Source organism: Carettochelys insculpta, chromosome 5 (genome assembly GCF_033958435.1).
Source record: "Carettochelys insculpta isolate YL-2023 chromosome 5, ASM3395843v1, whole genome shotgun sequence".
NCBI lineage: Eukaryota > Metazoa > Chordata > Testudines > Carettochelyidae > Carettochelys > Carettochelys insculpta.
Genome location: NC_134141.1, coordinates 106916404 through 106933952, shown reverse-complemented (window position 1 = coordinate 106933952; position 17549 = coordinate 106916404). Strand labels below are relative to the sequence as shown.

Here is a 17549-nt window from a genome sequence, read left to right as displayed (position 1 = left end):
TAAAGTGTGAGTGAGGAATAATAATGAGATGCTGCAATGAATATGTGGCACCTCATTAGGCTATTTCTCGGTGCAGCAACGTCGAAGTTGCAAACTTCGAAGTGCTGGCATGCCGTGTAGCCATGGGCACTTTGAAGTACCCGTGCAACTTCGAAGTGCCCTTGCTCCCAAAATTTTTTCATATTCATTGCAGCACACAATTATTATTCCCCACTCAGTCTGATTACTATGCTCCCTTTGAAGAAGGGGGCCAGTGTAGACAGAGCCTGACAGTGCTGGCCAGGAAGCCCAAGGGCTGAGCTGATTTAGCTTCCCCTAGCAGTACTTCTCTAAAACTTGGACCTAGGAATCTGTTATTACTGTTTTGCCTGAACAAACAGACAATTAATTCTGAATAGCAAAAATATTACTTACAACCAATATTGGGGCACGATCTTCCTGGAACTCAGTATCAAAGAGTTCTGCACATGAATTCAGGGCAGCATTTAATACACCATAACTACTCCCCTATACATTTTGATACTAGATTTGGGCAAGAAGTGATAAATGGCTTAGAAAGTTTGAGTTATAAGGAAAAGTTTAAAAAAATGGACATGTTTACTCTTGAGAAAACAAAGACTGATGGGGACCTGATGTTAAGGCCATTATAAGGGGACTCTGATCAATTGTCCTCCATGTCCATTGAAGGTAAGACCAAAAGTAATCTACTTTATCTGCAGCAAGGATAATTTAGGTTAGATATTAGGAAACACTTTTCAGCTATACGGATACTTAAGTTCTTGAAAAAGCTCCCAAAGGAAGTTGTGGAATCCCTATTACAGGAGGTTTTTAATAACAGATTAGACGATCATATGTCAGAGATTGGTGACAGAGAGAGAGACAACCTTGCTAACAATTTTTTTCTTGCTTGTCAACCTTGCTAACAATTTTTGGACCTCTGTGCTTTATACATTGAGAGTGTTCTGGTAAGGCTATAATCTGAAAAGTGGGTCTGTCCCATGAAAGCTCATCATCTAATACATTATTTTGTTAGTCTTTAAAGTGCTTCATGATAGCTTTTTTCTTCTGCCAGAGATAGGTTTGGGCGTTCTTGGTGCTGCTTTAGTTTGCAGGGGGTAGGGGTAGGAGGGAGGGAGGGAGATCCCTTGAGGTCCCTTCAAATCCTTTGATTACTTCTTCCTTGTTTTTCATTCATAATCATTAAGTGGTTTAATGTACTCATCATCATCCAGCAGGCACAGCCAAAAGTTACTCTTTTGTTACTGTCTTGTTGTGAATTAAAGTATAAATCCATCTCAGTTCTAAGCTGCAGCATAGCAATACAATAAAATGCAGAATAGAATAGAGTACATCAGTGTAATGGTTCCCCATTGTTTTATTTATTGCTTACTCTGCTCTTTTTACTAGTGCATTCCTTTGTTCTGATTATCTGAAAAATAACCTTAAATTTCCATTTACTGCCTGCTGTACACATACCAAACAGTAGTCATCATAAATATAACCTAACACTACTCGGATAACTAAATGCATAATGTTAAAAATACTCCATGCTTCAGCAGATCAGGGGCCTGATTCCAAACATACTGAAGTCAACAAGAGTCTTTACTATCCACTTCAGTGTGTTTCAGATTGAGTCTTTAGGGAAGGGGTTGGTTATACATCTTCTTTAGAGAAGCGGTTGGTTATATGTCACAGGTCTCATTATCCTTCAGAACTGGGGCATGTCTGTAATAAGAGGGGACTGGGAATTAGAGCTGAAATCCTGGCCCCAGTGAAAGAAATAGGAATTTTGTCATTTTCGTCAATAGGACCAAGATTTTACCCAGCACAGTACTCCTAAATTTTCTATTCCCCTACTCTCATACTAACATGAAGTAATTATGTGCAGATCATTCTCTCTCTGTGGCTTAGTTATTGTATGTTTAGCTACCTCAGAGGTGTTGTCAGGTTTAATTTATCAGTAGCACTGGAAACAAATTTATTACTTTCATAAATTATTAGATTAATTTGCCTTTATTCAGCAAAACAAGTATCTGCTAATATAAACAAACTAGATGCAGAGCTGACCAAATACTGGAACATATTACAGGTTAAATAATGTTTTCCCGTAAATATGGTGAAAGTCAGCCAACCATGTAGTCAGTCAATAATATTTGACCAACCCTATAAATCAGATGTCTATAAAGCAGTGTTTTAGATCTGAGGTACAACGTGTAACTTTACTGTCAATTGACTATTGAAAGGATTCAGAACTAGGAAAAACTCAACTCAAATGTTCACGTCTTCTTTTAACAAAATCATTACTGACTCCTGTAATGATGAAGACATCAAGCACATGACTATATTTAAATACTGTTCCTCTACCGACATTAGCAAAGCCCTAAGGGAAAAGATTGAGGAATTTTCTTTATAGCTGAATACAAAGGCAGCTGAAGAAATTCTTTTGTTTCAAACACAGTTTAATCATCTTTCTGACAGCCTACAAAGGCTACATATGATGCTGGCTACATGAATGCTTACATTTTAATGGTAAGAGGTTTGAATGGCTTATAATGGGATCATTTAGTGCAGTATGGCTGAAAATGAAAAGAAAATCATCTACTAACCCAAAGAATAGTGCTTTTATTAGATCCAAAGTAAAAATTCAAATCTGCAGGAGCAGCTAATTTTGAAAGTATAAAAAAGGTGCAGTTCTCTAGGGATAAATCTACACAGCAAAGTTATTTCTGAATAATTTTGCATCTACACAACAGCTATTTCAAAATAGCGGTTGGCTTATTTTGAAATTGCTGAACCGCATTCTATGAGATTATTTTGAAATAGCTATTTTGAAATAGGTGCTGTTAAAACAGGGAATAGAGACTATTTCAAAACAAGCCATTGTGCATCCATGGCTCTATTTCAAAATAGGCTCTATGGCTGTGGCCAAAACTTCAAAATGGCCGTGCTAATGGACAAATCGAAGAATACTAATGAGGTGCTGAAATGAATATTCAGCACCTCATTAGCATGCTGCCAGCCATGGCACTTCAAAAGTGCCGCTTTTGAACATGCGCACGGCTCTGCTACACAGGGATCCTTTTTGAAAGGACCCCACACATTTCCTATTGGCTGATAGGAATAAGGGGATTTCAAAATGTGCGGGGTCCTTTCAAAAAGGACCCCCATGTAGCTGAGCCATGCACGCCTTCAAAAGCAGCACTTTCAAAGCGCCGCAGTCGGCAGCATGATGATGAGGTGCTGAATAGTCATTTCAAAGCCTCATCAGTATTCTTCAATTTGGCCATTAGCACGACCATTTCGAAGTTTTGGCTAAGTGAGGTGACAGCCTATGTGTGTAAACACTGCATTTCAACATAGGTAAGTGCTATTTCAAAATGCATTTTTCTGTGTCGCAGCGTTATCTCAAAATACGATCTTCCAGAATATCTTGTTGGGTGCATCTACACTAGGAACTAATATCGAAGTTAACTTCGAAGATAGGCATTACTTCAAAATAGCCTGCAGAGAGTCTAGGCACATTTTCCCTTAGTTCCAAGTTAACTTTGAAGTAGGGAACCCAACTTCGAAGTCGTTACTCCATTCCTGGGAATGGGGTAGTGCCCTACTTCGAGGTAGGGGGTGTGTAGATGCTCAAATTTGAAGTAATTTTTGTAGGGTAGACACAGCATTCTGGAATAGCTTATTTTGAAATAAGGCTGCTGTGTAGGCGTACCTTAGAATAATAATTAACCAGAAAATCTAGAAGTCTCAGTTCCATGGGTTGAGATAAGTTAACTGATTCAAATCAGTGTAGGACAGGATACTTTTTTATTGAATATTTACCATGCTAACCTTGTACACATGTAACATGTTGGGGTCCTGGATTATATAAACCACTGACTATCATAAAACCAGCTCACTTCATTTGAAATACTACATTTTAGCATGGCTCTTGAGTTGTTTCTAACTAGTTCTCACACCAGAATGAATAAAACCTCCACATTTGGAAAAAGATCACCACGGGGGAGGTCTAGGAACGTTCATAGCGAAATCATCTCTATTATGTTAAACCTTTAAATAAATGCAGGACATTTGTTCTATACAGGCTGAGGGCATCTTCAAACAGCTAGGCAAACCTGACACAAGAGTATGACTAGATCCAATTTACAACAATGTGTAAAGACTCTGGCATTCCCTTCTGATTCATAATAGCTGAAGAAAGGCTACACAAAAGAGAACTTGCTTTCAGTGCAGTCTAAGCCTTCCTTATAGAAGCTCCCTCTCAAATTTCCCCAGAAAATTTCTATAGAATTCTCTGTAGTTTCCAGACTGCCCTATTAGTTTAATTATTCTAAACAGCTACAGGAAATAATCCTTACTATTGGTGTCTAATGGTTGGGTAAAATATTCTGTGGAGTAGGAACCATTCTCTATTAAATCTGTTGGACTTTTCCATGAATTGACATAGTAATCTACTATATTCTTTACAAAATTTGTGTCAGTCTTGCTGTCTGTCCATCCGTGAGTCCATTTGTTGAAGAACCCCTCCTAAACGGTAAGTGCTAGAACTACCAAATTTGGTATGCAGCTCCCTCATACCATAACTTAAAGCAAGACCAGGGTTTGGTTGCATCAGGACAATGGGATGAGCCAGGAATTCAAATGTTTCTCTTAGAATGGAAAGTGAGGGGTCTCATAGGAGGGACATTTACAGTATAGAATGACCAAAGTGGGAAGGGCAGCAAGGGGCCAGAGATGGGAACTGGGACAGATATAACCACACTAGGCTAGCAGGGATGGAGAAAGGGACAGCTATCTACTAGATATTTCAGAGAATTTGTCTGATTGTTGTTCCCTAGCTGGGAGGCATGCAGCCCTCCCTTGCCTGTGCCTGCCCCAAGCTGCTGTGGTGAGAGAGGGTGGGGCTGTCCTCTCCCCAGGGCTGCCTGCATACTGAACCCCTCCACCCCAGCTCCATCCCAATGATTTACATGAAGAAAAACAACACATCTTTGAGTAAGAACCTGAGCAACAGTAAGTAAATCTTCTAGTGAGAAAATAAAGTTAGCTTCATGTTGTGCTCTGCAAATGTTGTCATTCAGGAGGTTTCATTGTACTGAGGTTCATCCTGGGTATGGTCACTCTCATTGTTTTAGAAGAAGGGAAAATAATGAACAAGCCCTGGATCTGACTACTTAAAATACTGCAGCTTGTGCTCAAGTCTCTGGCTATCAGAAGACTCTCTAGTTATATGTGTGTTGCTTTTAAGAAAGCTTATGCATCTGAAGAGTTCATCTAAGGCTGGCGCTGTCATGGTGAATGATTTTCTCATTAAATACCAGAGTTAATGGGTATAGTACCTCGCAAAACCTGATGGCAGGTAGCTAATGCAAACCCTCAAGTTGCTGTTGTTTGTTTGTGTCTCTATTTTCAAATATTTTATAAAGCTTTTCATCGCTGCATCTCAGTTAATAAGTTTTATTTGGTTGACTGCAACTTCTTTAAATATCTATCCATTCATAAACTGATGGAATCCTTTAATGTGTAGGAAAAAAAATGGGTTTCAGGAACATTGGATCAATTCTCTTTGGCCCTCTTTATACCAAGCAAAAAAGCACAGAGAGAAATCACTGCTTACAATGACATGAACTTGCACCACTTGTACAGTGATTTGTATCTCGCTCTTCCCAGGCATTTTGCAAGGTTTGGTTGAAAAACATGAAAGCAAGTTTCTAAGCTGTGGTTTGGCTGAACTGGTACAAGTCTACAATGACTTCCCCTGCCAGAGAGGAATACAAGCCACAAGTATTGCACTGATTCAGTAGCCCTTGCAATCCCATTTCTAGAAAAGGTGTCACCTCATTAAGAAAAGTGCCCAGAAGCCCCAGTGCCTCAAATAATGTACTGTACACGATAAATAAATAGTTGGTAATCCTACTGAATGTTTTTGAGTAATTGTAGTCCTAAGGAAGGTGTGTGTACATGCACCAAAACAGTTCTGTCAAACTTTGTGGGTATGCTAAATGTGTACAAGAGTAAATGATGCAGCAAATAGCTCTATGCATTGTGTCCCTGCAATGGCATCTCATCTTAACTTCAACAGGACTCTCTGAATGTAACAATCTTTATTTCACACTTTCCCACGTATGCAAAATGTTGCAAAACTTTTCAATGACATTGGGACCTATGAAGGGTGATGGTGATATAGGATCAGTCCGATCGCTCTCTAACAATGAATGGCATCGGCTGCCTCAGCATTGGGCAAGAAACACTATCAGCTAAAATGGAGAGAGTGCCCACAAGAAAAGTTTCTTCTCAATTACCATTACTTAGTGATTGGGTTATCTCCTGAAGCTTCAGGATTCACAGCCGTGTTCCCTCTATTTTTTTTCCAACCATGGGCGCAATAAATTTTGTTATGTGCACCAAAATGTGTGAATGTGAACCACCAATAGACACACATGCTGACTACTGTGGGTACCTCTGCTAATCAGTTGGGCGGCACCTGCCTCTCTTTTTAATGGCTGTGCAAGTGCCCAGCTTACAGGGTACATTGGTTCACAGCCCTTCCAAAACTCTTGGATTTTTTTTTCTTTTACTGTGATAATTCTGGATTGTCTTATCAGGGTACCAAGACACTGCATACTTGTGGATGGAAGAGGGCACAGGTTAAAGTTTCCAGTCATCTACAGTGAGGTTAAGGACAAGGCAATAAAACTCTGGTGGAAAGACAGAGACCATGTGACCCTGCATCTCCCCTCCCTCTGCATTGCCTCTGTCACTATGTGTGTCCATTCCTCTTTGGAATTCTGCTATGTTCTTGTCTCAGTAGTATTTAGCAGCAATGAATATTATTGACTAATTGAAAGTTTAATGAAAGAAATATTTACTTTTATCGGTTTGACTGTTCTGGCTATCTCTTCCATTGACTGTCCCCATGTCGTGGTATTGTGAGGAAGGCTTACTAGAAATGTCCAATCTATTTTGCTGTTTGGTACGTCCTTTCCTGTCCCATTTTATTCCTCTCCTCTCTGAGTCAAACAGTCCCAGTCTTTTCAGTCAGCCTCTCTTCATAATTAGCTTTTCCTCTTGGAATGAACTGAAATTTTTTTTCACTTTTGGACTCCTCCACCAAGGTTATTAGTACTCTAGTTCTGTTCAGGAGAGGAAGAAAGATAGGAGGGTGGACTCTCTATCCAGATTCCTAGACCTTCCTCCATTCCTTGTGTGCATGAGAACTCTCATTCTCTTTATTCACACAATCTGTCCTCAAAATATATTGGTTCCACCGAGCTAACCATGTTAACCCTCCATAGTCAGTCGGCTTGTTACCCATCTCAAACAAAATCAAAGCCAGCAACCTTCTATGTTAATCTTCTTTGCCAAGGCTGGCCATGTTTATATTGTTCCAGCTGCTCACTGAGGTCCCAATCCTGCAAGCAGTCATACAGGTGAGTAACATTGTACCTGTGAATTGTTCTGTTGAATTAAATAGGAATACTTAGGTAGGTGTTAGAAGAGCCTGGGACTTACATTATACACTCTGTCAGAAACAGACTGGATCTTTCTTTGTGATTTGTACAGCACCGTAAGTGCTGGAACTGGGGCGGTTGCTACTGCACTTCCTAGCTTAAAGTGGTTTCCATCACAACCAGGATTTATAGTTTGGTTCAATGTCATCCCTACCGAAAAAAAAAAACCAAAAACCAAAAAACAAAAAAAAAAACAAACCTCTTCAGCAACCCTGTGCAGCACTCGGTGTTTGGCAAATAAAACATTGTATGAGGGATAAGATCACAAACCCAGCATTTGCCTGGGATGAGGAAACAACAACATCTATTTATGCCTAGAGAGTCCCTGTAACTGGTGGCTTGCTGCCTAAAGGCTGAAGAGTTGAGGGCCAACCAGCCAACTCATTTGATTGAAGAGGCACCCCGGGAGTGGTTTGGGTAACTTCCTATAAAGGGTAGCAAGTATGGAGGTGGAAGTTCAGGACGCTGTAGGAAGTCAGAAAGACTTCTGCAAGGAAGACCCTGACTGGTGTTACTGTACATCCATGTTTTCCTAGCTTTGCCTCTTTTTTGAGCCTCCTTTTCCTGGGGGATTTTTTCAAATAACAGAAGATGTCCAGACCTTTTGCAGGGCAGACAAGCTCCAGCTCAGAAAGACCCTTCCTGGTCCCCTTCCTGATCATTTGCTCCCTGGCATGCACAGCTGATGGCTGCATTCTCTTGTGAGCCACAGATGCTGTCCTGTGCACACCCAGGCTATGGCTCCTAGCCCTGGGTAGGGTTCCCATAGGGAGGCTATGACTGGTGGCTGCTGATGTGTCTTGGGCTTGTGCCAGCCATCCTGCCAGTGTGACAGGGAGAATCCCTGCCCCCCAGCTCCAATGAGTACCTCTTCAGGGACTGCCAATTGAATCCCTGCTCCAATTCTGCCAACCCAACATTATCCCCTCTTTTGTGGAACCTGAAGTATGGTAACCCTGCTGTGGACTTGCAGCAGGAAGTCAAAGCCAGAGACCTGGGGCTCCAGCCAGGAACAGTCTGGGAGTAGCCTGCCCTAGGAAGAAACACCCCCAGCAGGAAGGTCTGGAGAGTCATGTGGGCTGGAGGCTGTGCGAGTGAGTGGGTTCTAGCAGAAAGACCTGTGTGGTGTGGGATTTCCTTGTGGAGATTACAGGCAGGAAAAGAGGGGTGTGACCTGGAGAGAAAGTAGAACTGATAGATTATATTTTGGAACTGAGAGTTTTACTTTGGAGCTTTATATTTGTGAATAAATGCAGAGCTCAAGAAAAGGGTGGTGAAGGGATAAGCAAAACCCGAACGGAGCTTAAGAAGCCTCTTGATGGGGAAACTGAGGCAGTATCACCCCAGATCATGAGGGGTGCCTGAGAAGTGGCTAATGCCACTGCAGGTCCCCTCCTCTTTCTGTGAGGGAGTCAGATCCTCAACATCTTTAATTCAGACTAGCTTCAGGTAAAATTAGTAGAGTGATGCTATATTTTTTTTCTAGCTGAGGATCTAGCCCAAAGTGCCGAAGAGCTCGGCACAGGTAGCCTCTGTCTCCATTTGGACCTCATCATGGGTGTTCAGCTCTACCCACATGGCAAGATTTGAAGGCCAGGGCCATAATTTGCAACTGAACATTTTCTGTTGCATCTCTAAAAAAACAAACAAACAAAAAACAACCTCAAACTATTTGAGTCCAGTAAATTCTCTCATGCTGAAATCTTAATCCAACATAGCTGACTGCAGCTCTGCTCATAAAAGCAGCCCTCTGCAGTAGCTGGAATGTGAGTCTCCAGTGCTCGAACATCCCTGGATACCCGTTGAGACAAGCACTTCTGTCCTGGGTAAAAAAGGGATTAAATGGCCACCTTGTGCTTCTCTTTTTGGCACTGGATTGCTATTTGCTACCGTATTTCCTGCAGCCGAGGTCTTTATCACCTAAATCCCCTCAGACTTTTTGTTCAAATGACCTCATCTTTGCCGGGCTTAGATTTTTGTGCCGTTAAATAAAGAACTTCCAGTTGAATGTTATTTTTCATAAGCTACTTTGGGACTATGAAATGTAGTGGATGTACTTACTGGCTCCTAGAAAAGTCAGTCAGTGAATGCCCTGGGGTTTTTTAAAATGTCAGATTGTGCAAAATGAGCTATAACACATACTTGATATGCTCTAGTTCAAACAGAACAGGCCCAATCCTGCACTCCTTTGAAATCAGTGGGAATAGACCTGTGAACTTAAAAGGGAACAGGATCTGGCCCAATATTAACTTTCAGTAATGCAAAAAGTGTAATGCACAAAAGCCCATAAGACCTACAAGTTTCAACATCTTTACTTCTTGTTAGTGGAATGTCCTATATATATATATCTGGTAAGTATGTTAAAGAAAGCATATCCTGCCTGAATTCTAATATTTCACATGGGCATATGTCTGTTTGCTAAAATGAATTGTAACTGGCTATGAAACCAAAGTAAAAAACTGGAGAAAAATACAGGACTAACAATTCTAAACACATACATCCCAATGTTCTTATTTTAAGTCATACCTAAAATTCTGTACTGACTGGTTCATGATTTAATAACTTCAAAAAATAACCTGAGAGATTCTCTGTTCTCCCTACACCCGCAGAAAAACTAAACTAACAGGTACATGTTTTCATTCATGGCACTAGTCAATTGCCAACACCTTACCTACATTCAGTACTTTTAAGAACCAAATATACTCAAGACTAGTCTTTCCCATCATTAGGGAAATGGTAACAGCAATAACCTTAATTAAACAAAAAAATAGCCAAATGAAAAACAAAGCCTGGAGCAGCTACTAAACCCAGAATACTCAGCAATCAGGAGTTCCACTTTGTTGCTATTAATTGTAGGGAAACCAGCCAGTGACTTCAGTGGATGTAGTAATGGGGTCCAAATTCCTAACTGTGCTTTGCTGGTAGAATTAATCTGTTTATTAATAAGATGGCATGTGAAGTCTTTTTTTTTTTTCCTTGCTACTAAAAGCAACATGAGGTTTGCTTTTATTCTTTCAAATACAATTAGCAAAGCACTCTAGGCACTGAATAAACCTATTCATTTGGACAAATTATTCTCTGGCAGAGGCATTACCCCCCTCCCTCCATACCCTTTCATTCAGAGGCAGTCAAAGGAGACACAAAAGCCTGCCTGTGAATTTATCCTGCCTGGCTGGGTCCAAGAAGACGAATGGGACATACACCATTGAATATGTTTTATATTTTTTCCTGTCTTTCTCAGTGACTTTGCTGAATTGCTTATCCCCCGACCCCCAATCTTTGAGTATACAATCCCAATTAAAGGATGACGTAAGGCAATACACATGGGGAAGAGTCTGGCACAGATGTTATGGATGAAGTGATAAACTTTATGACTACTGCTACCTCCCACACAGCTTTTGTACATAATTGGAGAAGCACTAAGTGTTGCTTTAGAGGTTTCCTTTCTGGGCTATTTTTCATTTAGAAGTCTTAATCCTTAAAATTGGCAAATTCCAAAAGCTAGCATTTAGCTGATCTAAATCATGCATTTAGCTTTGCCTTTGCTCACATTTGTTGAGTGAGGTGGCTTTGTAGGCAAACTGAACTTCAATTTTCCTTCTCCTGGTGCACGTTTTAAGTATTGAGAAGAGGACAGTGGATAAGAAAATAACTCCACACATCTGTCCCCCAAAACAATGCAGCTGTGCATTTAACTCAGCCAGAATGTTTTGTTTAATTAGTTAATTTTTCAAGCTTTTAAATAAGAGAAACCAAGCCATGGGTGGCCTGCTAACCTCAAAAGAGCAAATATCCCAGGTTATAAAATCATCCCAGCTCAGAATCCTGGGTTAGATATAAAAACACCTTTTACTGAATCCTACCCCAAGCCAGGAACAGAGGTAGCATTAAGAAATTTCAAACTGCAGCCTTAAACCAATGCATTAAGTGCTCAGTGTTGTTTAATAAAATTGGACTGTGCGTATAATTTAACTGAAACACTGTTTCTTGCTAAGCATTTTTTTCCACCAGCTTGTCTCTCTGGAGCTATTCTCACCCCAATCAAGTGGCAGTTGCAGTTGTTGATCTCAGGTAAACGCAACCACTTCCATTATAGTCTCTGGCATATTTATCTCTGAGTTCTTATGTTCTGACTTTAATCCAAGCATCTCAAATCACTCTACAAGTATTCAGTGTATGTTGTGAGTAGATGGTTCATATCTTACTTATATCCCAGGGGGTGACAGGGCAATATCTTAGCCTGTAACCTTAGGCTGTTTTACTCTCTCTAGTTCTGACTCTATATCTCAGAGGGATTACTGAGAAGTTTCAACTACCATTAATTATATTATAAAGTCCTGATTCCATAGTCCACCCGCAAGCAAGTCCATATAGACTTTTAAAGGAATTCAGCATGCAGCAGGTGCTAATCCTGCATCTACTGAAGTCATCTGGAGTTTGGCAATGGGTAGCAGGATTGAGGCTGAAGACCAGGTTATCAGAAGAGCTCAGCTCCCATTCAGACACCAAAATAAGTGGCCACATTTTCTAAAGTGCAGCATGTTGGGAGTGGGACAGTTGAAGAAAAATCTGTTATTTGGGTAAATAAATAAAACCAGGGCACTTCTGCAGCAGTCCCAACACTGGAATGAGGAGCCAAGCCCAGTCCCTGCAGGCAGGACCCTTTGCTGCTGAGTAGGATGGTTGAGGTGGCTGCTGTGGGACCCCCAAAGCATGGGATCTAGAGTGGCTGCCCCATAGGATGGTTTGCCTCTGAATATAGTGCAGTTGGCATCCTCTTTCCCCTCCAGGAAGACTGTAAGAAAACTTGGTGATGGGGGTGTCTCATGCACAGATTTCTGGGGTGTGATGTCTGGCCCTTAGTTTTTGTTTTCCTTTTTCTTCTTCCATGTTTCTTAATTTACATTTTAAAAAATTCCTTGGATTATAACTGTCTGCAACTGATTGCCCTGTCTGTCTGACTGCAGTATTTGCAACCCAGGCATTGCACTAGTGTGCTGGTGTATGAGAATCAGATCAGGGAAGCTGATAAGTCTGTTTTCATTGTCCAAGCAAAGTGACTGCAAAAAATAAATGTTACCACAAATGGCAGTAAATTAGATTACTAAAATCTGTTAACTTGTAATGCTCTCAGGTATTAATGACATATAATATTTATCCTGGTAGCATCCCATTAAAACTGTGTTAAAAAAAATCAGATGGATAAACTGATGTGGGAAGGTTTATGAGTAAAAGTGTAAAGCTAGGTAAGTAACTGTGCAATTTCAGTACACATTGAACTTCTATTTGAAGCCAGCCCCCTTTTCCCTATAGCTCTATGTCCTTCCCGTTCCCTCTCTGAGGAAAATGCAAGAGAATTTTGGGGCAGGCGGGAGGGGGATGAGGTCACCTGATTGTGTACTGAGGAGAGCAACTAGTGAATGTTATCAGCACTGAGATCTGACTGCCAAGAACTGGTGACAATTTCCTACTGGGAGAATAAGAAAGTTAGCCAACAAAACACTGTTGTTTGCCAATGTGAAGGAGTCTGTGGATCTTACTGACATATTGTGCTACTTCTGCACTCTAACAGGATTTGTCTGTTCCCACCAATGTCATTGTAAGCCAGCCTGAATTGATACATGCGTACTCCTCCAAACATAACGTCAATGCAGACTCCACATCGCACAGAACCGCTGTCCTTCTTTCCAAACCATGCTCCCTAATCCACCCACTCCAGTTAGTGAGCTGGGTGGCTAACATTCCTGCTCCCACTTTCACTGGCTCCTGGGCTACCTGAATCTCTTGGCCAGCAGGGTTGACAGCCAACACATGCCCCGGGGCAAGGTGGGAGGGGAGCTTGGCTCCACACCCCTGACAGGGGTGGGACCAAGGGGAGATGTGGCAGAGCCTAGGGCAGTCAGCCTTTAGTGCCCCCTGGACCTTATTGTTGCCTCCTGCCAAAGTAGCACAGAGTGCTGGAGCAGCACTGCCACTATACTTCAAAGGGGCCCAGAGCCCCGGCCGCTGCCAAAGTAGCAGCAGCTGGGGGAGCGGGCCCCACTGAAATCCTGGGCCCTGGAGCAACTGCCCCATTCCCAGCCCTTTTCCTCAGGCCCACTCTTGGTCATTGGGCTGCTCTTGGTTGCTGAACATTAGCCTGGCTGATCTTGACTGGTGGGGCTACCAGGACATGTGTTCAGTTCTGGTTGTTGGGAGTCAGGGTTTGTCATTCTCCTTGACACATGTCGAAGCTCCTTACAAGGCAGCATTATCCTGGTCCCTGTGTCCTGTGGGAGTTATGCTGTTTTACCATTTCATCTGGGAAACTGTGCCAATCTGAACGGGCCTCCTGTGCCATCGTTAGAGCACTATTTGAGCTCAGTTGCACTTTTTGTTTCACTGTAGCACCAAGGTGTGGCATAGGCTTTCCAGGTTTCAAAGCTAGTTCTTTCAATCCAACTTGCATGTTTTCAAGTGGCTGGAATTATGACCCAAGCTGTGACTGTAAACTCTCCCAAGTAACTATCAAAAAGGCTTTTAGTTCCCAATATTCCTCCCCCCATTTAAAACCACAAAGAGGTGATCGGTTTTCAATGGGAGCTGCTCTACAGTTAGTTAAGACTTCAATTTTCTGAAGACAACTGATATTGTACAATACCGTGCAGGCGAGCCCTCCTGTTTGTTACCTTAGCACGCACATTAGCATAACTTTGTGTTTCTGCCCATAATCTCATTTTTTTCAAGCAATGCATATTTACTGTTGCTGATTTCCTTTGTTTTATAGAAGTCAGTCAATGCTAATCCTTTAAATGATATAAAAACAACATAAATAGTGTATGAACTTATCAAACCAAGTAGCTTTTCACTGATTGTCTGTATAAATGGTGGCCATTTTAGTTCCAGTAGTAATGATGGGGAAACTGGGCTTGCACAGCACTGTCACTGCAATGGACTGACATCCTCAACATATTCCCCTGGAGCCTTGTGAGATTCAGCTTGCATGTGGCCACAACTTCTAGCCATGTCACAAGGGTTTTAGTGCTCATGGGAAGTTCCCCCTCCACTGGAAACGAAGTACCTGCTCTAGCATGCAGGCAGGTGTGTGTTCTGAGCTTGGCCTAGCTTCAGCTCAGAGATGACACATCTCGCAATGATCTTGGCATACTCTTGTCTTTCAGTGTTGCTCATACTCTGTGCCATTTCCCAGAAGCATCTTGCTCTAGAGGTGAACAGTAACCAGAAATATAGTATTTTGCCTCCCTTTTTGAAGCACTGGAGTACTTCCAGGTTTAAATACATGACAGGATTTGTGGAATACCAGGAATACCGGTGTATTTGGACAGTTAAAACCACACAGACAACTTTAGCATGGTCAGCGGGGAAGTAGGGCACAACTCCCCTTAAAGATAAGAAAAGTTCAATTTGGTAGATGCACCTGGATAGCTCAACCTGCTGAGAACCTCTTTGCCTGAGCAAAAAAGAAGGAGGGAGAGATGGAGAGAGACGGTATTACACAGAGACTAAAAACAAAGTTACCAATAAAAGGAGTGTGCTGAAAGGTGAAAGTGCCAGAGGGTGGAGACCCCAGTTTCTCTGGCCTTCCCCCTTGTGTGTTTCCCTGAAGACTGTGGACAAACATAAAGAGCAATTTTCTTTAGCTAGGGAGAAAAACATCTTTCCAGAGAGTTCACAAAGGTAACAGTGAGTTTCACAGCTTGAACCCAGGTGTTTTTGACAGAGTGAGAATAGGCCACTTTGTCACCTTTGATTTAATCAGGAGCCTGTTTCAGAGGATGCTAAAAGCTCTAGGCTCATAATCAAGTACTTACGTAATCATCCTCATTCAGACCTTGTTTCTGAACAGAACTTTTCACTTCCATGGAAAACCTCTCAAACTCAGGTTTCACTGTCCTCAGTAGAGTGACTGTTTGGAGGGATGAGTAGGCTTGCTTTGCTTCAAGGTCATGTTTGTCTCCTCTCTTCCACGAGCCATTTCCTAAGGGAGAAATAAAAATATTTACAATTCCAGGCTAGTTTGCATAAAGGGCTCGCTCTCCCTTGCTGCATAAATATCTCCTATATGTTGCTTGGGGTAGACAGCAATATACGGGGTATTGTCACTTTTGTGCAATATGTACTGTGAGGTTAATGTAAGAATTCAACATACCTCTTGATGCTTAGGGAACAAGATGGGAAGGGGGGGACTGGCATAATGTCCTTGAAATAATTATACCTCTTATGGTCCCTATGCAGAAGCCCAGCCTAAGAGAATGGTCAGCAATGAGATTTTCTTCCCATATTTGCTTGCTTATTTGTATTTTTTATCTGGAGTCAAGTCTAGATTGGAGCAAGTAACATCCTCAAATACAGAGAAGCAGGATCGGAAGGGCTAGCACAGGTGAGAATGAAACGGGGGTCTGTTCCCCAGTCTATGTGCCACTGACTCCCTTTCAAACTTCGAGCAAAGCCAGGGCTAAGCGGAGTAAGAAGAGTAATTACCTGGGACGATGCCACATGGGGCCTGTGTGTGTAATCACTTGCTGCCTGACTCTCCCACTGAAATCAATGGGGATGCCATGTGCACAATGGCTGCAAGACAGTCCCAGTTTCTCTATGCAAAAAATAAGCACCTAACTACACACATGCCTCTGCACACATTGTATTTGCAATGACACAGCAGGTGACAGACCAGGCTCATGAAACTAATGCAGTAACCAGAGATTTGTAAATTGAATTGCAGATTATTTGTTTAAATGCTTTTGCCTGACCGGGCCTGATCCTGCTGTGCCCTGAGTGCTTCCTATGCATTGGATGAACCTAAAGGGCCTGCTTCAAAGCCCACTGAGGTCAATGGAAATATTCACAGTGCCTTGGATCAGGTTTTAAAGCTTTTCTATGTATTGCTAAATAATGAAGCCTTGGGAGAATGACTGTGACCTTAAATAACTTGCTTTTAATGCTCAAAAAAAAAAAAAGCTAGATATTTTTATTTTTGGAACTAAAAGACAATTGTGGGTAAAAGTACAAAGACTAGAATATCAGTAAGTGTCAAGGTTTGGAAGTGGAAGACACATGGGACCCTGAAATGAGGGAGAATATGGCCACTCGGCTCAGTTAAAGGAACTGATTGATTTATAGGGAGCTGGAAAGCAGGTCAGTTGAGACCAAGGGAAAGGAATGGAGATGGAGTGATTGCCAGAGATGATAGCTATCAGGTACCAAATATTCTGTCTGCCTTGACTTGGAACTATGGGCCCAAACATGGAAGGACGAGGGCTAGAGATCTTACAGCCATGAGGGGGTTACATGGACTCAGGACCCAGGCATGTGAGTGGGTGAAATGTGGGAGAAGCCTACTTTGTCTCCTCTGTCCCCCAGTGTGCTGTGATGGCAGATAAGCTGTTGGAGAGATATCATAATGTGCTACTGGCAGAGGCCAATAGCAAATTACACATCAACTCCTGACCGAGCTTGTGGGAAACAGTGAGAGAACAGAGCCTCTGAGAAGCACCACTTCTTTCAACGTGGGATACTGGGATATTGCCATCGCTTGCCACTCCAGCCACAGGCCTTGTGACAAGTCACAGTCTAGCCCTCCATGAGACCCAAGTCAAATGGTATTGCCCTTCCATTCTCTCTCCTTCCCAGAGAAAGAAGTGTGTGCTTGGGACTCCGTCTTTCTTGTTTACCAAAGTACAATGGTGCTGCATCTTTCATTCACAGGATAACAAACCTTGAAGCTTAGGAGGAAGTGGTGGATGTGGCATATCTAAACTTTGGTAATGCATTTGATACAGTCTTGCATGATCTTCTCATTAACAAACTAGAGAACTACAACCTGGATGGAGCTACTAAAAGGTGGGTGCATAACTGGTTGGATAACCATTCCCAGAATGTAGTTATCAGTCATTCACATTCATGCTGGGAAAGGCATAATGAGTGGGGTTTTGCAAGGATAACTTCTGGGTCCAGTTCTGTTTAAACCTTTATCAACGATTTAGGTAATGGCATAGAGAGTATGCTTTTAAAGCTTGCAGATGACACTGAGCTGGG

General features: G+C 42.0%; 1 protein-coding gene across 3 annotated transcripts in view; it reads right to left on the bottom strand.

Moving 5' to 3' along the window:
• NPR3 (natriuretic peptide receptor 3) overlaps positions 1–17549 on the bottom strand; it is a 69683-nt gene that overhangs the window by 37748 nt on the left and 14386 nt on the right. For all 3 annotated transcript variants that reach the window (XM_074995696.1, XM_074995697.1, XM_074995698.1), the window contains one exon: positions 15326–15492. In XM_074995696.1, coding sequence (XP_074851797.1) covers positions 15326–15492 — 167 coding nt within the window. The remainder of the gene's footprint in view (positions 1–15325; positions 15493–17549) is intronic.